Source organism: Strix uralensis, chromosome 5 (assembly GCF_047716275.1).
Source record: "Strix uralensis isolate ZFMK-TIS-50842 chromosome 5, bStrUra1, whole genome shotgun sequence".
Lineage (NCBI taxonomy): Eukaryota > Metazoa > Chordata > Aves > Strigiformes > Strigidae > Strix > Strix uralensis.
The window spans coordinates 86,018,541-86,040,529 of record NC_133976.1 but is presented as its reverse complement, the minus strand read 5'-3'; the positions used below and the strand labels follow the sequence as shown (position 1 = coordinate 86,040,529).

Sequence of the window (21,989 nt, the reverse complement as noted above, 5' to 3'; positions counted from 1 at the left end):
ACACAGAATCACACAGGATCATTCAGGTTGGAAAAGACCCTTGGGATCATCGAGTCCAACCATCAGCCCGACTCTACAAAGTTCTCCCCTACACCACATCCCCCAACAGCTCATCTAAATGACCCTTAAACACATCCAGGGGTGGTGACTCCACCCCCTCTCTGGGCAGCCTATTCCACTCTCTGACCACTCTTTCTGGGAAAAATTTTTCCCTAATGTCCAGTCTGAACCTCCCCTGTTGCAGTTTAAAGCCATTCCCTCTTGTTCTATCACTATGAAGAAGACTGTCCAAAAAAACCAAACTTTAAACATTTGCAAGATGAATTTATTCTACAGGTGGGAATGCAGAATAGAAAATTGAGCCTTAAAAGACAGAACAGGTTTAGTTTCAAATTCCATAATCTGAGGATGACATCAAGGCAAATTTCATCCTTAAATCTCCTTACCTACCTCAGTTGGAATAGGGCTATTGGCAGCACTGTGTAATTTGTTTTAATACAAGGAAATACACTTTTCTTCTGGAGCTAGTTTCTAAATAACACCCTTGCTCCCACCACTACTCCAGCCTCTGCAAATAGTAAAATCAATCACAAGAGCATGTTGAAACTGGGGGAAAAAAATAAATAAATCTGCAGGTCATTAACAGAGCTACTGGGTGAATAAAATTTCACTGAAGTCTTTGATAAATATAACTGGGCCCTAGAAATAGATGAGCTGAGCTGAAACAGCTCTTGACATTCAACAGGATGAAACCACTTCTTGTCTATTTGAATGTTACGGACTGAGGAAGGAGGAAACTGAGTAACTTTTATGTATAATACATATATCTATAAAATTTTGCTTGTGTTTAAAAAGATCTCCCCTGCCCACCCGGAGGCTTTTGAAGTTTTTCACTCTACTTTTTCTGGTATCGATGAATTGAATGGAAGACTGTTCCATCACCACTCATGCAATAGTTCCATCACATCTGAAAACCTTGATAAGCAGCGCAATGCACCTCCTTCTTCAGTTTTGAATAGATAGTTGCTTCTCTTATGACTGCACATATGTAAATCATCGTATCCTTTAGCTGGTAGCAAGTAGCTAAAAGTACTCTTGAAGTCTGTCTTACTTATTTTTTTCCTTCAAACTTGGGTAGGGCCTATCTTTGGGGATGATGACTCCATCATTATGGGATCAAATTCAAGCAATAACAGACAGAAGTGATTTCAGACTTTATCATCCAATATATTTTCCAACATGAAAGCAAAAGATATCAAAGCAGCGGTGGTAAATTGTGATGTTCAGCTGGTTGCCCCTTACATTTCTGAGACAAAAATGAATTAATGAAATTCTGCTCTGATTTTAGATGATCCATCAGAAGACTGCCAAGTTCTGTAACTGTCCCAAGGTAACTCAGCTCTTGAACGAACAGACTGGTGAAGTTATTTCAGTTTTAAGCGAGTGGCAAGCATCCCCTGGCTGCAGCAGGTTTAACAAACGGCAGTACCGTACCGCGTTCCAGTGCTGACTTGTTCTGTTCACTTCTTGTGGCTGCGACTCACACAAGAGTTTCTACAAAACCACGTTAAGGCGCCAAAAGCTGTCGGTAGTTTTGCAGCCTAAGCCCTCGTGTGTGTGGCAGACAACCCAGCACCTCCTACGTCTTTACAGTAAAGCCTGCGTTTCTTGCTTACAAGCCTCCACATCTATTAGAAGAAATTTGGCAAGATCCAGTAAACTACTCAATTACCCTGTTGCTATGGTTCTGCAAAGTGGTGACTACAGACTTGCCTTTGATCAAGACACTACTGTTTCCTAACTACGATTGTGATCATAAAGGTGTGATCGTTAAAGGAATCTTGGTATCAGAAGTTTCGGCTCCCTTCTCAGCCAATTCAGGAAACAAAAATAGGGCCAAACCCAGAAGGGATGAAAAAGTTTCAGCAAAATCCCGCTGTAAAAGTTATTCTTTCTTACAGATTCACTGCGTAAATCCTCATACAAATAAAACTCCCAACTAACTTTGCTAGCAGCAGGAAGGGGAGAGGGAGGGAAGATAGGATCAGGTGGCAGCAACTAATGCTAGCCAGAGAAATGTTATTGATTTGGGAAGAGCTGCCTTTCATTGAGGGAATGGAATCCCTCCAGATCCTTAAGACTACTCAGTTTAACCACCATCAGAGACAAATCCTAAATTAATATAGAGGAAAAACTACCGAGAACCACAAGCATTTACATCAGCTCATCCCTGTTATGTTCCACGGAAGCAGACCAGGAGCATTCCACAGTGCTGCCAGGCCACAGCTGTGGGGCCAGTAGCTCTGTAAACTTCTATGGGGGTTTGTAAGTGAAAGGTCAGTTAAGCCCCAAGATCTTGATTTGAACACTTAATGCAGAGTTGTGAAGTGCAAATAACATTTTACTGGTTTTACCCAATACTCAAGAGAACCATTCCAGTTAAATGACACCGTAATAGGACATAAAACTGGCGGGGGGGGGGGGGTGGTGGGGTGGAAATGGTGGATGTTTCCTACGTTCATTCCATGTTATGCTGGTCTCTCCTCCTCCTGCCTGTCTTTTTATTTCTTTCAAATGGGTCAAACCACTCAGAGATGTAACCAGTCAAAATTAGACAAGACAACTTCATAGGAAACATACTAATTCTGAATTAAAAACTACAAGAACTTTGCTTACAGAAGGCCAAGTACTTGTGAGAGTGATATGGCACGGGGAAGAGCAAAAAAGTTAAGCAGAAACACCAATCTACTAAAAATTCAGTTTTCAAAATGCAAGCGTTGCTCTTCGTTCACATCAACACACATCCCTTCCTCACACAAACAAAGGTTACTCCACTTTGGCTTTAGGATATCACAGCTGCTCCAGTGAAATTTTGGCTGTTACTGAGCAGATCAATGCCTGAATCTATCCTGCAACACTTCCCCCATCCACCAGCCCAGCACCCACTTTGCTCTCCTGCCCTCCACCTTCCCCAAACACCTTTCTTTTCTGCAGGGTGCTTGAAAAAGAGGAGAATGCCATTTTCTCCTCCTACCAGCTTTCAAAATTCACCTTGAGCAGCTCACCGATGCTTACATGGCATACTAGAGTAACCAGGCTGTTGGCTGGTTGTAATTACCAATGGTTACAGGCTGAACAGCCTGTTTCAGTGACATCTCCCCCATCCACACATATTTGTAAGTCTTTCCTTTGCATGCATGTTGAATACAGCACAGATGTTCCCTCATACATTCATCCTACATCTCAACTTGCACGTGTTTCTAACATACAGAAAAATCAATCACAAGGCAATCCTTACATCTCTTTCAAGTTGCTTTTAAAAATACTGTTGAAACAGCCGATTCTCTAATTCCTTTCCGCCTTCAAGTGTTTGCAGAGATCTGCACCAGGAGTTTTATCCTTAATCATCTAGAGATAGCTGCTCTTGCTAATCAGGCTTTGTAAAAGCAGTCATGAAACATAACTTGGAAATTAAAGAAAGGTGACAAAAATAGGTGTTCACATCACTTCATGTGTTTCCTATAAGCCTGTCAGCTAAAGCTCAAAGGAGAACACCAACAACTGCTTTTCAGGCCCACAGCCTGGCAGCAAAGCTGAGGAGGAGGGGAGAAGAGATTCAACTAGAGAAGAGGTTGGTACCCGAGATGAAGGTGCCGGCCAGCTTCTCCAACTAATGGAGACCGATCCTAAATATCAGAAGAGCAGCTTTCCACTATCACACTAAGCAAACACATTTTTCAACCAAGTAATTCAAGGGGCTGTAGAAACTGAAGAATCCCGCCTGCCACCAGTGCCCATCTCGTGGTGGATCCTCGGGTGGCTACTGCAGCCTGAGTTCCCAAGGGCCTTTCTCGCATTGCCGCTCAGTCACCACCAAATCCACAACCAGCTCAGCTCAACCCGAAACTACTTTTCAGGGGAAGACACTGATTTAAGGCTCTGTACAGTGTCGGTGCTCATTTCCATAGGGCTTACAAGATCTTCCATTATTTTTTTCATTTAATTGCTGCTTTTGACAAACCTTCTTGAAGCTGACCAACAAGCTTAAACATCTTTTGTGAGTGACAGCAGAGAGACAGACGACATGGCAATTCCTATGAGCTTGTCTTCCCTAAAACTTCAGGCTAAGAAAAGGCTATGAAGTGTTTTATACAACATCCCCGCAGATCCAGCCAGCCCCGCAGCTCTGCGTGCTTCACACGGGATGGGATGCACAGAAAGATCCTGCCTTGTGCTCCTGATGGAGAAATAAGGGACAGTGAACGTGTCTAGTTTTCACAGGTCATGGAGTCTGCTGGAGAAGCCCAAGGACAATGCACACTGCTAAGAGAGCAAACTTCGGCATGTCTCTTAAGTTCTATTCAACTCAGATGCTTCTCCTTCCCCCCCCCCCCCCCCCCACTTTGCATTCTGACCATTCAGAAAAGGCCAAAGGGAGAAATTAGCTTTCTTCAATGAATTCTTGAAAACAGACTAGAAGCAACTTCCCTCCTTTTCCCACAAGACCTAATTGTCTGCCAGTTCATCAGTGTTAACTCGGCGTCAAACACAATTATTTTAAAGCAGGGAGTGGAAAAGATCTAAGACCCAAGTGATGAGTCAAAAAAACAAAGACTACATGCATGTGCTAGGAAAGGATTGCAAGGAGACTTTGAAGCTTGTGGATTTGGCAGAAGATTCCACCACCTTCGTTAAATCCAGAATTTGCATCTTCATTAATGGCACTAATTATTCATAAAATTGTATATAGCCAAATACTAATAAATATTATATTGGTATCCCTTTTTAAAGGAGAAGAAGAATTAAAAAAGGAGGAAAATTTGCAACTACCTCTAGAACATAATATTTAGACCCTATAATCTTAAGTAAACCTTTCCAAATTTCTGTATTCACCAAAGGTACGCAGTGGAGTACATTCATGTTTAGTGCTTCCCCCCCCCCCCCCCCCCCCGCCTTTTAATAGCAATTTAGAATTTGTTACTGTAAATACTGATTAGTGCCAGGCACGTAATGCAGCATCACTGAAATCTATGCTGAAAAAATAAATCAAACAGCACTATAGCAAAGACAAAATATACAAACCCCTAACTTTAACATTTACTTTGCCTCAAATCAGATCAGAGGCTCTTTAATGCTGTGACTTAACAGCACTTTCACAGTCGCATTCCCATCGAACATTAAAATGTTTATCTAAAAGCTGCAGTATAGATTTTTCCCTTGCCGTAAGGAAGGAAAGTTGTAAACTTTCTGACTCACAAGTTTTATGAATCTACAATGTTTCCACTCTGTTTAAACGAGCTGCAGACCTCCACAGACCATTACAATTCACGCATTCCAGCTCAGCTCCGCAGGGATGCTTGCCATTTTCCATTACATAAGCTCAGGCCGGAGAGCCCCGTCAGGAGGGCTGCCATCCCCACGCCCGCCCTCCCCTTCCCGTCCCCTCTCATCACCCACGGGGAGTCCTTCCACCGGATTCAAGGTTTCACGGTTTGGGAAAGCTAAGGGGTGTTTTTATTACGGCAGTGTTCAGAAAGCGGCCCCGTTGCGCCAGGTGTTTTACAAGCACAGTAGCAAGGAAAAGTTCTTTGCCCTGGAGGGTTTCTGCCTTTGGTAGGACAAGGTTAATAGTCAGGTTAAGCAAACAAGGTTGGGGGGGAGGGTAGAAAATGGGGTCAAGCCCCCCCTCCCACCCAAGCGGCACATAGAAAAGTCAGACTAACGACAAGTAAAGAGAGCACATTGGACGCTCACGCTTGCCCTTTCTGGCTTTAAAGAAAAAAAGAAACACAAAACAAACCTTCATCATAATTTCAGTCAATTAAGTTTCACAAGCATCCAGAGGTATCCAAAACAAAAGCAAACTTAACAAGTTATTCTTGGGTTTGAGAAATGTTATGAGAGCTCCACACTAGTCAAACTTTGCTCTCTCTCAAAAGACAGCAAGTGGATACACATATGAAAGTAATAAACCCTACTCCCATTCTTCAAGTGCTTAAAACAATCATGGCACTAAACGAACACTCAGAACGGCATTTTAAGTACAAAGGGTGGGAGGATATTTGCAGAGGACTGGCTGTAGCCAAGGGTACTAGTTTTTCTACGCTCTCATTAAAAATTGATGGAGAGGGAGACTTTTGGAGAGGGTGATTCAGAGCTGAGCTCCTCTCACTCTCGTCTCCTCCCCACCAACACTGGCTGTACTCCATGGGTTACCGGGCCACTTGGGGATTAGTGCACTCCCTCGGCAAGATTTCTACCTCTTTCAATAGAGACTTGCTTCTAATGGCACCAACCAGAGCATCAGGAAAGCTGGCATCATTGTGCAGCTATCCTTCCTTCTCTAAATGCTGGCAGGATATTTAACAGCTCATTCCCACTATAATGATTTCAAGTTGCAGATAAGTGTGATTATTTTCATCAATGACCACCATTTGAAGGTGTGCTCTTCTCCTTGAGGCACTCTGCAAAGTCTTACCTATAGGGACCACTCAGAACTTCAGTCAGCCACAATCAAAAGTTCTTAAGCTCCAAATCCAAATGTTAAGAGGTGTCAGGATGTTAGACAGGAATTGATGAGGCAGCACAAACCACAGCTACCTCATGCCATCTTTCAGTCCACGCTGGGTAATCTCCAACTTGGCATACGGGACTGCAGAAGAGGGGAAGAAAGCTCAATCTCACAGCCCTGGTCACTTCAGGAGATAGAAATGACCAGCTCTACCTACAAGAGGATACTCTTAAGATTTCCTTCCACAAGGCATGGTTTTTCTGGTGACAAAGCAGGGTGAGAGCACTGGGCTTTTCTTCCATTCAGCTTTGCTTTAGGCAAGTAGAGACAACACAATGGTAAATGTACCCTAGAGATACTTGGCATTTTTATACTAGGATTCCTTTAAACGGGCTTCCAATTTCAAATATTTTAAGAAAAATGCCAGCATAAATAAGACTGTATAAGAGTTCCTGACTTGTTTCCTTCTCCTTGCAACCTCCATGCAAGTCTTCCATTATGTACACACACTCTGTTAGGTGAGGGACAGGCTGGGGGAAACAATGATTTAGAAAGTTTCAGCAAAAACATACCTTTTGCAATAGTCCCTGGCTAATCACTCACTATGTTGTTTCCAGGACCTTTGCCCAATCTCACTGAACTCATTCTGTTTGCTGTTTCTTTACATACTCACTCACAGCTTATGACTTCATTCACTGTCCACTGCACACGTGACCTTCATTCGTCAATGAATAGAAAATTAATGATTTATGTCTTTCTGCTTATCATGCCAGTTTTGTGCCCTGCAGAAGCTCACAAAAGGCTTCCAGGATATTTAATTCCCCTTGCACCTGTAGACTTTACAATCTGGTACAGTATGTAAGTTTTCCATATTGATTGTTCTCAGTGGCATTGAATACCACAGTACATCAAGCCTAAGTGGCAAGTCAATGACTGATAGAAAAATTTGTCCTTCATGGTTTGCTGGCAAAATACACTCTGGTCTTGCAGCACTAAAAGATTCTTAAGAGAGTTCAGTGAAACTCTCTCTATGATCCTTCATTACAGTACTCTGAAGTTTAGCTAGTCCTTCCTGGACATGTACTGCATCCACCTGAGTAGATGAACTCCTGCTTTTGGTTTCAGCTCAGAGCCAGTACAGTGTTTCTTTGTTACGCTATTACAATTTTTCATGTGAGGTTGGAAATACAGAAAGGTGGGCATTTCTGTTTTTTCAGAAATCCTTCTGTTTAGAATGACTCTTCTGAACAAAAAAAAACCCCCAAAACACAAAATAAAAAGCTGTGCTTCATCTTCACAGGCAACATTTGAAAGCGAACCATCACAAAGACATCTGTACTTGCACGAGTAAACCAGATTAAGAGCAGTAAGGAAGAGCATGTGTAGAAAGTAGAACATGAAAGTAGAACATGAATGATTTCCATTGGCATAGTGGAATAGAATTTAAGTAAGACTCTTGACGTTCACCACCTTAATAATGCTAATTCAAGCAAGAATCAGCAGTGTCTCGTGATGGTTTCTGCAGAGCAAGCAGAAACATTGTAAAAATACTGTAGCTAGGAAAAGGACTTGATGTAAATCCAGTTCTCAAAATATGGGAAGAGAAGGAATCAATCCCTGTCTTTAAAATCTTATTTAACTCAGCAGAGTAGATGCAACGATGGGAGTCGGGTTAAACCTTCAGTACCCACATTTCAGTGTTTTGCACGTTGTTAAAAATTAAGAACCAAACCAAATATTTCAATTCCTGAAAACATTCCCCACCAGAATATAAATATTTTTACGTTAGATCAAGAGCTTAACTAATTGGTAAGGGTTCCTTTGAGGTCTTTACATTAGTTACTTCAATGAAAAACAACCTCCAGGGTAGAGCATATCTTTATGCACAACCTAAATAAAAAACCACCTCACTGAGTGCTCAGTAATGGGGGGAGGCAGGAAGAACAGAGGCAGGAATTTCAGATATTTGTTAATTGCTCTATTTTATCCCAACAAAAAAATATTTTCCTACCACAAAATGTTTATTTAAGGTCACTATTTTAAATAAACCAGATTGAATGGCATAGAGAAAACTAGAAATAGAAAAAAGTCCAAAGGTTTTTCTTTTTACACGGTGCACTGACCCCTACTCTCATTATGGGCCATAAACATTTATGAGAGTTCGTCATCAGCTTGCTGAGACAACACTTTTTATCTAGTTTCCTAGAGCCACGTATCAATAATCTCCAAGGAACTTTCCATAAGGCTGAATTCTAGCACCTTCTCCTTCACCCCACATCCCAAAAGGTTTCTTGTGTGTGTGTGTGTGTTTGTTAAGTAGCTAGGTTTTTAATAGATGCAGAAAACCAACAGGACTGTGAAATGTATTTTCTTATGTAAGGATTAGAATCAGAGCAAACTCATTGTAAGAGAAGGAAATGCTAGAGAGCTGAAGGAATACAGTTGACGTTATTTACTACCGATTCATCTTAGTTGGGTATATTTCCTGAAATAAACACTTACCTGTAACAGATCAGTAGTAAATGCTTTCTTTACATTTCCCTTTTGTTCTTACACTCCTCTACCACTGGTTCTAAAGCCACCAATTGTTTCTGCACTTATAAAGATGCCCATCACTCTCTATTTAACAAAAAAATAAGATGGAATTCTCAAGTCTAATCTTTGCTAAGAGAAATGCATCTGACATGCTAAAATCAAAATCCTCCTTTCTATAAGGAGGGTTTAACACAATAGATTCCCTTTCTCTCCCTTTTACACCCAAACTAATCCTTACCAGCTGAACATGGCTAAATTCACCTCAACTAGCTAACACGCACTAGTATCTTGCATGTGGTTTAAGTTGCATTTTCAGCTTGAGCAGACAACTACCACAGGCTAGAAATAAAACCAAAACATAACAATTTCTCACAGTATCATTACGATACATGCAACTGGTGTTTGCCCAGACTACACACTGGGGAACTGGGGAACACTCCCTTCCTGGTACTGTCCATTCCTACAGGAGCCACAGGCAAGTCTCAGGATAGAGACAAGCTCAGGATAGACTCTGACCACCTCCTTCACAGGGTCCAGCAGAGGAAAAAGAAGGTCAAAGCCATGTCTCACACAACTAATCTACAGAGGGACAGTAGAAGGAAGGGAAGTTTTGTGATACTCCCCTCTGCTTGGCCTTATTAAGGATCCCCCCCCCATCTCCTCCCTGCCATGAAGTCTAATTCTCAGATATTAGAGAGCTGTGTCTCTTTCTATCATGGAAAATAAGTTGTGAATAGTCTGTATTGCTGCACGGAGCTGTAATACGCTTCTGGTTATTAAAAAAAGCCTCAGCACAGATGAGCAGAGTTGAGTATTCTAACAATAAAAGGATTTCTTAAGACATGAACTGCTTTTAGACTGGCCTATTTTTTAAATAACAGTTTTAAATTTAAGGGAGCGTTAACCACATATTTCAGTGCTCTTACATTATGTATTTACTGTGCCTAGACACCACACATTTACTTGGTGGCTCATATGAAAGAAGAGTTACTTAATCTAATACTGTAGTCCACAACCCACAGGTGTAATTCTCACAAAGACAGAAAAGAAAGTAGAAGCACCAAACACAGCCAGAGCAAAACCCTACTTAGTTTACTGTAAGTACAGCTCACATGAGCACCAAACACACCCATCCCAGTGCAGAAATGATTCATTTTCTCTGTACTCACTTTCGAAACAGTTTGGTAGAAGTTCTCTCAGTAACACAAGCACCTCCCTATCACTTTCATCTGAAGTCACTACAAACCTCAGAGAACCCTTTTTGCAAGAGGAAGCATCTTCTGGAGTTCTTTCCCGTTCCCTTATCACTATTCTGTCTTTGACCACAGTTTTAACATTTCTCAAAGACTAGGTATACACTTCATTAGGTCACTGATCAAGTCACTGCAATGAATTTCCTACTTGTATTCATCATTCCCTCTTCTTTCAGCCCTGGATCTACTTCATGCTCCTCCTTGTCCCTTCTTGTGAATGCTGGGTCTACTGCTCCATGACAGAAGTACAACACAAGTCCACGTTAACACCAACAAATCTTGTGTTACAAGGACTCGAATTTCTATGGATGCTTTAACCTGGGATTTAAAAAAACCTCACCAAACAAACAAAACAAAACAAACAAAAAAAAAGAGCTGAGTGAGGGAGAAGACCTAAATAGAGTACTACCACTTAAGGAGCTGAAGTTGAAAAAGTCACACAAAACAATCTCCATCACTCTGGGAGATCATTTCATTGTTCTTACTGTAGTAATTACCAATTCATCAAGCAAGAGATTTTCATCCTAGCACGTACAATACTTAAAAGACCAGGGAAGCACATTTCTTTTACTATTTTTATCCCTAAAATGGCAGACATATGCATCTAAAAACCCCTGCATCTACCAATTTCCATTTACATAGCACTAATGGTGTAATATATCCCCTGTAAGATGCAATTTCTAAGCATTATGTGTATTATGAGTGTCACTACATGCATAAAGAACTACAGAAAAAGCTATGCTGTAACTGAAGTTTATACCAGCACCATTGCAAAACTGGGTACACATCTGCTATAACAAATAGGCTTTTCTTTCTTCTCCTTATTCAAGTGTGTCTTTTTTTTTTTGTTGGCACATCATACCTGAAAGCAGATACACAGAGCTGAAATTCTTCTCCAGTTTGCCCAGGAGCACAGTAAGAAAGCAGTCAGATGAGAGAGAGGTCACATCTTTAGAGCTTTGGTCATACACCACCACTTCCTGCTTGCAATCAATTTCGATCTGAAACACAATTCCGAGTAAGATAGGAAGGAGGAAGATGATTAAAAGCACCACATCAGGGTTCCCACATACTTGCTATGCAGCAGTTCAGATATACAGATTTCTTACGTAACTGTACGCAAAACACTTCTTATTTTATACTTAATATGCCTGATCAGATTTAATTCCTTTGGCAGTTGGTAAATTTATTATTTACTCTAAGTTGAAGCACACACTGCAAATTTCTACCATTAGGTAATTTTATGACACTTGTAAAATGCTTTACCTTCAGCTAGGTTGGCTGGTTTGTTTTAAAACTAAGCTTTTTAAAAGGCGGCCCTACCTCAGTTTCTGCTTCTGGGATTTTTCTGTATAAACAGTAGAGAGACCTTAAACCGCCTGAAGCCACACACATTTTAGCCATCTATACAGCTTTATGCATAAAATATGCTTTAGATAATAGTAATAATAATCTTAAAAAGCTTCAGTTTTTAACATGTCAAAGCAAGAATGTAATAGATTATTTTTGTACTCAAAACATTTGAAACAAGTACCAATGGATAAAAAAAAGCAAAAACCTCACACATAGATACACATTAACTTTAAGCAGCTTAGCAGTTTTCTTTTCACTGATAACGCTATTAAAAAAAACCAAACAACCAACCAAAAAAACCCCAACAAATAACCCAAAACAACCAAACCCCATTAAACTACTCACAGGAAAGGCATTTTAAACAGCAAGTAGGAGCCAGGATGGACAGAGCTACAGTTTATTTGCAAACTGTATGACCACTCGCTAAAGCAATCCCCACCACCATGGACCCCAAAGAACTCCTCAAAGTTTAGAAGGAGAATGTTTGCTGCCCTAATTACATACATTTTAGGGACTGTGCTTTGCAAGACATACAAGAACCCTGAGAGCATTCTTTTGGAGTAATTTCCAAATCCCTCCCCATTACTCTGTCGCTTAGGGGAGAGCAGGTTACAAAGAATCCCAAAGATAAACTTAGTGGTAACCAATACCCTCTCAGATTAGGAAAGAGCTCAGCAAAACTCAGTCCCCTAGTTTTGGGGTTTTTTTTAAATGAAATACCTAAACAGAAATTATTACAAGCTGCTTTCCAGGCACTCCTTTAAACAAATACAAGGAATAAGAGGGAAATGACCCCTACCTTGTGTTTTGCTGAATGCTGAATGAGCTCTGTAATCAAAACTTTGTCCTGCTGCAGCCTCCGCTTCATAAGCTTGGAGCAGTTGATGTTGATGGCATCCAAGATGTGGGACGTATTGTATTCCACAAAGGGGCGGCTATCAATCAGCAGCAATTTTTCTGTACCACTCTCCAGCAAAGCCACCAACTTCTCGGCGACAATGAGTTGAGTCCTGATCATCTCATCGGCCATGACAACAATAAGGCCTCTTTCACCACCTCCCTCTCTAATTTGCTGCGATGATGTAATGGCTGTGTACTCAAAGGCTTAGCCACACCATTGTACTAGAAGTGTATGAGGTCATGCTGGTAGTGACTGGCAAAAGAAAAGTTAAACCCATTTTCAGAAAGAGCTCTTCAACTGAATGTCTCCTGCTCCTGCTTCCAGTTGATGTGCCGTTACAAAGGGTTCATTCCACAAAGCAGCCCCTCACATCTGATTCATCGGGAGATGACTATGGAGTAGCCATTTCACAATTCAAACAAAAGATGCTTTCTGGCTGCTGCTGCATTACATCATTCTTTACCTTTGCTCCCACCCATCAGCTTTACACCGGACTAAGAGCCTGTAAGAAGGGGAAGATGGGAAAAAAAACAAAAAACAAACAACACACAAACCAGATGAGGCCATGAAAGTTTGCAGAACAAAACGTTCCAACTCAGAGGCTAACTGCACAGTGGTCTGTACCATATAATAAATACACTTCTGAGAAGTTCCCCTCTCTGCTCTATATGCCAAACACTTAGAGTATTTGCATCTACAGCGTCTGAATCTATTCCAATGATCTTGTCTGGACAATTATCTTGTATTTCAGGCAACATATCCTGTCTTAATTGCAGACTTTTGTTGCCACTAGCTCTGCCTCTTCACAAGACTTTGTTAGAATATAATTAAGAGATACTGCCCTAAATCATGGTATTCCTTTCAATAGCAAAACTAATTAAATGTGTTTCAGCACTTCACCACGTAGTAAGAAGTTGTAAAACTACTTAAGATACATTTTTAAAGTTTAATGCCTTGGAAAATATTTCACAAACCAGCACTGCAAGTTGGGGAACTTAAACTGTACAGAAGAAAGGACAAAACCTACATCCACCTCTCTCCTTTAAGAACATGGTTGAAGAGAAACCAGAAGAACAAGCTGCTACCTCAGGACACAAGCATTTTAGTTGAATTAATCACCAGACATGGAACAGAGGCCTCATGAATACACTACTGAAAGGTAAAGCAGCAAGCACTGTCTTTGGCCCTTCTGGAGCAGGTGGGACAGTTACGTGAGGTGCATTACACTTTTCACACATGCTAAATAATATCTGAAGCAAACTATACTTTTGTAAAATTAGATCCTGACAGCATCCAAACAACACTTTTCACACATGCTAAATAATATCTGAAGCAAACTATACTTCTGTAAAATTAGATCCTGACAGCATCCAAACCGCATCACCTGAAACAGCGGCAGCAACAGAGCAGTAAAAACACCTGATGTGTGTCACCACCTATGGGTATTACTGCCTCACAGTTGTCCTCAGGCTTTTCAGAGTCTCCCAAAAAACACTTTGATGGAACAAGTGCCTGTAGGAATGCTCAGAAAGGAGCCACCACAGGGCTTCATCTGTAAGGGATTTAGCTGCATTTTAGCACACACAGTGCCGCAGCTGTAGATGCAACAGAAAACATGAGTCGACTTGCTTTGCTCCCACAGTTCAAAACTTGGTCTCTTAGGGCAATCATGGATATTTACAGACAGCTGTCTACGTAAGGCTGCAACCATCCACTCCAGAGGAAACACATGCCACATGTCCAGCTGCCTCAGTGAACAACTCCAGCAAGAGGGGACAGCTGAGGGTGGTGACTTCAACGGAGGTGGTGGAGCTCACAGGTTAGAGCCTGTACATAAAAGGACAAGCCTGACAGGAGTTCCTCACCTCATTAGTATGGCAGACTGTTTGGAAATGAGCAACCTGGGCTCAAATCAGCACAGGGTAAAGCCAAGAAACCACATTTCTCCAGTTTGCGTGTCTTGCATTCCCTTTTCCTGTTTAGGGAAGCAATTTAAGTCAGCAAAACTATGCAACATCTCCTGTACAACGCAAAGTGCACCTTCAAGTGACTCCTATGTCACTTCTGGCCCATGCCACCCAGCCTGTGAGCCAAGCAGCCTTTGTACCTCTGCTGTCTGCTGGCTGGGACAAAGCAAAGTAACACAACTGGCATGAATCTGATATAAATAAAAATCCAATTGACTAGGACTCCTGAGGCAGCAAAACATTTGTAAACAGAAGCAAGTTATGAGGATATGTCTTCCTGGATTCTTAATAAACATACATTAAGGGGATGCACACACACACATGGGGATGAAGATTTTATATATTTAAAAAAAAAAAGTAATTTTACATTCTCAGTTTCAGCTAGAAAACTTGTATTTTACTTATAGTGTTGACTTGTTGCTTCAGTTTGAAATGTTTGCTATTTATCTTAGTTGCAAGAGAAATCATGAATTCAAACTAATTTATAGATAGTTTATTAAAAGTCCTCTTCCAGGAACAGGTCAGTTGTGTTTAGCAATGGGAAATCCCAGGTCAGCATATGTTTTACTCATTAGATATATTATACAAACCTACACTTACAAAATCTTAAATAAATTGAATTCTGAAAAAAAAAGTACAAACTTCACTTTAACAACCCAAAAAGAAAACTGAAAGAAACTCATTTTGTGAGTGTTTCATGTAGCAATTCAAGAAAAACACCAGGTTCCACATACACAGCCATTAGGTTGACAAAATGTGATTTTCTATTTGCCCTGACTTTAGTTCTATAAAGCCAGTGCTTTTAAGCTTGTCCAGATAAATGGAAGTGTATAGCAGTGAAATGCATTTTGCCCTAAACTACAAAATTATTGGAAAAATTACTATACCAAGCCTTAATTAAACCTATTAAAAAACCCCCTATCTTTGCAACCTGCTTGGCAGGTGTGCTCCCCCTCAAAGAGCAGTCATTATATATTGGCCTCAGGAAGGTATCAAAAGACTATGCCATTATGTGTGTGTGGGGGGGGGGGGGGGGGGGGGGAATGAAACTTGATAGTTGTGTCCATTTTTTTTCAGAGAGAAAAAAGTATTCTGCATTTTTTTTGTACTTCTCTTAACATGTCCTGTCACGAAATCTGATTCTCTTTTATTCGTATCAAAGGCTGCCAGATACCAAACCCACTGAACTCAATGAAAACTTTTCCACTGGCTCTAGTGGGAATTGGCTCTAGCTCCTTTGTGAGCTAGACAGTTTGTTCGTGAACTAGACAGTTTGTTTTGATGGGTAAATTGCTGACTTAAAGTCCAAGTAATAACAGGAAAATAAAGCAGCTGAGAAACTACAGAACTCTAAACCAGAGGCTTTTAAATATACGTACTCTTTTAATTTGCAACTTTCAGTTTGGGTATATTTCTTATCTTCTAAATGTTTACTGCTCTCTGCTCAGACTTCACTTTTGTAGGATAGAAGTTTGTTTCAGAGGACCCTTAAAAAGAACTCAAACCTGTCATATGGTTACTGGGTAAAGAGCATGTAAAGAACATAAGGCAAGTGGGCTACCAGTCAAGAATCCTTTTAAATAACACCATTACTTCAACGTATAGCTATGTGTTAAGTTTCTGAAAGCATTCTGCCCATGTCTTGGAAGTAACAAACGTAACAGTAATGTCACCTCAAGTTATTGTGATTGAAATCCTATTTTGACAGGAACAGCTCCACTGGGCAAGGGAGGAACAACATTTTCATCAATTACAGGTTTTTGCTGGTTTAATTCTCTCTGTTTCTGGTACTGTCAGACTTTGGGACTCTACCTTGGGACCCATCTGAATAAAAGAAACTGGTAGCCTCCTGCTCTAGGGAAGCACTAGAGCTCTCTTCCCCTTCCTGGTGACTGCTCTCATCAGTCAGCTACTACGAGGTGTTGAATTATCGGCTTCATTCATAATCATAGTTTGTAAAAAGCTGATTTCAATTTCTTGACCGTTCTCTTTCTGCTGTGCTACTTATGACTTAGATCTCAATGGCATGTATTGACACCATAGCGTCTCATCAAATGATGCAACATAATGCCTTGCCCTAAACAGGCCATTATGTTGCTGATCTTCAAGCTAGGAAACCATCTGAGTCACAGGATGTTCTACACTGAAATCAGGATTATGGAAAAGTGATCCGTAATCGAGCTATGAGAATACTGCATGAAGTCATTCACATACATACTGGTAATGCTGTGTGGCTTCTTCCTCTTTGTTGATGGACTGCAGCATCCTGCACTGCTCGTTACCTCTCCTTTTAGACAAGAAAATTAAACTTTTAACTCACTGTAAAACTAAAGAGATCTTTTCCACGCTTGCCCGGTATCTTTACAACTTCTCCATGCTGTTTAAAGAACCAAAACAACAAAACTCCTATCTTCCACACAAACAGCAGTGGATCTCCAGTATGTACGTGTAATGCTGCCACAGAACTACAGGATCTCTCTTCGCCTCAGTGATTCCTGTCCCCATCCCAAGTGGCTCAGATGGAGCAAAGCAGACAACCACAGAACTGGAAACCTGGCACTTAACTTGTGTGTTTGACTGTCTTCAGTCAAAATAACACCATTTGTACGTACTCCTGATTTCTACTTCCACCACTTCAACTCCAAGCAATTCCCTTACATCAGAGCAAAACACTTGTTTGAGTTATGTCAGGCTTTAGCTCATATGATAGCAACTATCTTTAGAGAGGCAGATATAGTAAGAATATATTTTAAAAACTCTCATGACAATGCTCTAATTCTACCTCGGTTAAGCAATTAACAAAGAGCTTCCAGAAGCCTGGCTATAATCTCTGAAAGACTTCTACCTCTCATAAGAAGATAACCTTGAAGTTGAACCTTGGTGTCATAAATGCTCAGCAATTTTATTCCCAACGTCACTAACGCCTGCTGTGTCAGGTGCCTACAGCAATACTCCCACATACGTCACTGCCACATGGCAAAACACCAACAAAATAACTTTACAGCCTCTGAACATTAGAAAGTCCTGAAGGGTAGCTTTTGCATACTCAGCCTGAGACACCTGAAAGAGTTGATTTTTTAAAAACTGTGCATTTTTCTACTTTCTAGAGGCAAACACATGCACATATGAGAAAAACATTATCCTCCCCTCCAGTCAAATTCCCTTTCATGTTTCTCAGGATGGGCACCAGCATAAAAAAGCAACCCAAAAGCTGAATCAAAACACAGAGGCAGGAGATCCTAAACTGCAGGACACATGCCACTGCTGGCACATCAGCTGTTTTCAAAGGAGTATTTGGCTTCAGGGTTTGTGAGCTAGGAGCTGCCAGTGGTTCAAAAGCCAGTGCCAACACCACCAGCACCAGTCCCTACCACCACTGCCACACATGGTACTCAACAAACACCTCCGTCAGAGAGGAACTCCTGATCTAGGGATCACAGGGTGAATTCCTACTCCAGCAAGATGTGTTTTTTCTCCCCAACATCTGTGACAGCCACAGCATTCCCTCACCAGCCTCTGAAAGATGGAAATAGAAGGTGTTCTGGAGAGATGTTTGTAACCTATGCTATTAGAGACCGAGTGACAATCAAGAAGAGAGAGGGCCAATCCTTGCTCAAGTTGCTACTCATCAGTACCGAGAAACACAAAGTGTCTATGGAGCACAAGGGAAATAAGATTTCTAAGTGAAAGTGAGGAATAGCTACACTTCTTCAGCAAGCCAATAAATTCCAGAGATTGACAACTGTGTAATAAAGTGTAAAGTCTGAGAAAAAAAGTGCAACTGAAGTTATAAGAAGCCTGTGTCTTGCCTGCCATCATGCAGACCACAGAGGAGTGAGATGACAAATGCCTGTGATTTAAAAGAGCAGCTCTGTTAACAAGGGCTCGTGTTCCTCAACTGGGGGAAATGACAGTGTCTTTTGGATTTTCAGATGACTCAAGAAAGTGTCATCATCTCATAAGCACATCATTTCCTCACATTGATTGGGGGATGGAAGAACACAGACTTTCCCCCACCCTTCCGAGCACATTCTGGTGCAGGAGTGGACAGCAGCTAGGAAGTCACTCAAATAGAAACACATAGATTTATAACTGGTTTTTTTAAACGTCACTTATGTACTGTGTTCATAAAAGAGAAGCAGTTTTAAGAATTTCACCCTGCTCTCTTTGCTTATCTGTATGATCACAATGGCTGCTCCCTCCTCTCCTACTTTCAGTTCATCTGTACTTTAGATCTATAGATGCAGTCAAAATGGAGAAGGTTAATTTTCTCTTCCTTGTAGAAACAGCTGCCACGTGCATGTTAGATTACATGTTGTACATTAATAAGAAAGGCAAGTATAATCCATTGAAAAAAAATAGATAAAGGAGAATTTTCAGTTCAGTACTCTATTGTCCTTCATCCTACTTGACTAATTACTCAGTTTTGACTACTAGTTCTAAAGAAAAGTCAGCCCACTTCATTGTGCTCACCAATCTGAAAACTGAGATGTGGAGTCATAGAATCAGAAAATAAATCAACTTCCCACGAATAAGCTGCATAAAAGACTTACAGTTTAGATTTTTAGGCTTCCTCTACTTCTACACCTACTGCTCAGCAACATTTTTACCATCAGCACTCTAAGATAGCTGGGCTAAGCAAGATGAATGGACCTTCCATTTAGATAACAGTAAGGTATTGCTTTTCATAAAGATAGTGGTATTTTATATAATATCATGTATTCTACTACCAAAACACATACCACCAAACCATCACGTTTTGCTGACCTACTCAACATAGCCCTGGAATACATGCAATGTTCTTGCAAATATCATCCGTGCATCATCACCAACTCTAAGCAATAAGCCACCTTATCATCACTTGCATTTACCAGAAGCCAACCTCTGACATTCACCGTGGAACAATAAATTAAGTATTACAGCAGGGAAACCTGACTGATAGAATGTGAGCTCATGGCAAGTCTTAGAACATGCTGGTGATACGTTACATTACTCTGTGCAACAGCTCAGAGAATTTACCTGTGGACTCCCTTCTCCACCCATACAAGCTCTTTCCATTTCAAAATACTTTTTCATTGCAGGTTCACAGTTCTGTGACACCCAGAATTAAAGCTTACCTAATCCACTCCAGACAAACACTATAATACATAACATTTTTAGTTTTCTATTGCCTGGGACACTAGGCAACCAAGAAAAGTGTTAATGGATTTTTAAAAGATGATTCTCCCTGTATGGCTTCCAAGTCAAAGCAACTGAAAATTCTGGAGTACTTTTATGTGAATTCATTATTGTTTCATGTCAAAAACAATTACTCACCTCCATTTAAGTCAAAATCTAAACGGGCTGAACAGGACAGAAGGGGGTCCACATACAAAGGCCAGAAGAAGGAAATACCTAAACACAGAAAAGAAAGAAAAAAAGAAATCCTTGTTACAAGGAAAAAAAACCCCAGAAAACAGATTTCACACTTTCAGTGCAGTCATTTGCTGTAAAACTCCCCAAACACATGAAAACCTAGGTGAGATTTATAAATGCTAGCATTCATTTACATGGAAAGGGTCAGATATAGAAAGTTATCTTATACTGATTTTCTAAAAGAAAAGAAAAAACCCACAGCAAATTTCTCCACTATCTTTAAAAAGAAAAAAGTTTGGAGATGCTTAAAAAAACAACAAACCAACCAACCAACAGTCACCTTCCAAACAATTTAACACATCTCCCTGCTAGAAAACTAATCTGTAACTAGTGTTCACTGATGATGCATTTGCATGAATTCAAGCAAATTCACAAATTCTTGTTCAGTATCTGTTAATGTAAGAGATTGCCATAAATCTGATTACAGCTATATTTTGCATGGACAAAGACTAATGAAACAGAACATCTCAGGTAACTAATCCCACCTCCCCACATACTAAGAAGGACAACGCTGGAAACTGGTAACACTGGTGTCACCAAACATTACGTACAGTCATACCCGCACAAGTTCTGTACAAAGCACCTGCTGTTCCTACATGATCAAATTAAATTATAACCTTTACATGAGGAAGTAAAAATAAACACATTAGTGTCAATTCCAAACCGTTTCCTGGGCAGCTAAAAACAGGAGATTCAAATCATCGCTATCAAGAGATGACAGCTTCGCTTAATTACTGTAACATAAACCATAATAAATTATTGCCAAGCACTGCCTTATTACAAAACCCAGGAGTGGCTCCGAACCACGTAGTAAATCATATGACAGAGGGCTGCGTTACAACAGTTGGTGAACAGATTCAAAACCCACATCACCTCGCAAGGAAAAGAGCTACAAGAACCACCTCTCTGTCTTTAGGCAACCGCTCTAAAAACCTTGCGAACGCCAACAGTAGAACATGGGGCTAGAGTCCTTCAGAGAGATAACTGCAGAGTTTGCTACCCAGAACACGCTCTGCTCGCTGGGATGGACACCTTGACCGTGACCCGTGGAGGTCCCAGGCTGGAGATCCTCTCACTTGTCCATCAGCAGCACACAGGCGTACGTACACAAGAGCAGCAGGGCAGAGGCATGGACAAGAAGATCTGTTGAAGATTGTGCCGGGTCCGTTTCTCCCCCTGCCTGCTCCAGCTGGCAGATACCCTTTTGAGCCCCAGGAAGAGGCTCTGCAGATCTCCCTTGCTCCTTCCCCTAGTCCAGCAGCAGAAGCCCAGCAGAAGGCAATGGAGAACAAAAAGAAAGCTCATCCCACCCATTGTATTTCTTGCTATCACCTTTTCTAATCCCTGGGAATTAAAACTAACCTAATGCTTTACACTGATTAGGCTCTGCCTAAAGACAAGACCCTGTGATCAGAGACCACCTTGTGACAGTCCAAGAAAACAGAGTACTTAAGACAAAAAGCATCTCCCTTTTTTAGTTCCTTAGTGCTTCACATGCAGTTTCTGAAGTCTCTCTGGAAACTGCCAGGTAGTCTTCTCATTCACTAATACCTGTTATCCATGACTCTCCAAAGTCCTTACAAATAAATTAGCTACCACCTCAGGAAACTATACACTATTTTTCCCACTTTAATGAATTGAGAGTTTAAAACAGCCCACAAGAGCCCTCATCTCACCATTGGGTGCAATTAATTCTGCTGAAGAGCAGATGAGGAACAAAGCATATACTTAATTTCAACACAGTTTACTGGAAGGAGGTGTCACGTTTTTAGAACGGGATCCACTCATGATTGAAGACTGAGCTGCTGCAAGTTCAGCCATAAGCATTAAGCACATTTGGAAATTCCCTGGCAATGCTGTTAAAGGAACAGACATTTCCTGTAATTTTCGGAAACATTTTATATCTCCCCACCTCCTTTTTAGCCTTGGTGGTAAGAAGGGGGAGGAAGGGAGAGAGGATACCATATTACCATTAAGTGAAATATGAATGAGCCACCCAAGTTTGAAGTGGAAACTTCGGCTATTTGTGCTTAGGAGAAAGTTTTTTTAAAAAA

At 40.9% G+C, this 21,989-nt stretch overlaps 1 protein-coding gene across 6 annotated transcripts in view; it reads right to left on the bottom strand.

Annotated features, from left to right (window-relative positions):
• The window catches only part of DUSP16 (dual specificity phosphatase 16), a 65,069-nt gene that overhangs the window by 16,106 nt on the left and 26,974 nt on the right, over positions 1 to 21,989 (bottom strand). For 4 of the 6 annotated variants that reach the window (XM_074872076.1, XM_074872078.1, XM_074872077.1 and 1 more), the window contains 3 exons: positions 19,837 to 19,914; positions 12,452 to 13,055; positions 11,162 to 11,300 (listed from right to left, as the gene is read on the bottom strand). In XM_074872076.1, the coding sequence (XP_074728177.1) occupies positions 11,162 to 11,300; positions 12,452 to 12,682 (370 nt within the window). In that variant the 5' untranslated portion in view covers positions 12,683 to 13,055; positions 19,837 to 19,914. The remainder of the gene's footprint in view (positions 1 to 11,161; positions 11,301 to 12,451; positions 13,056 to 19,836; positions 19,915 to 21,989) is intronic. The other 2 variants (XM_074872080.1, XM_074872081.1) reach the window with 1 other exon arrangement.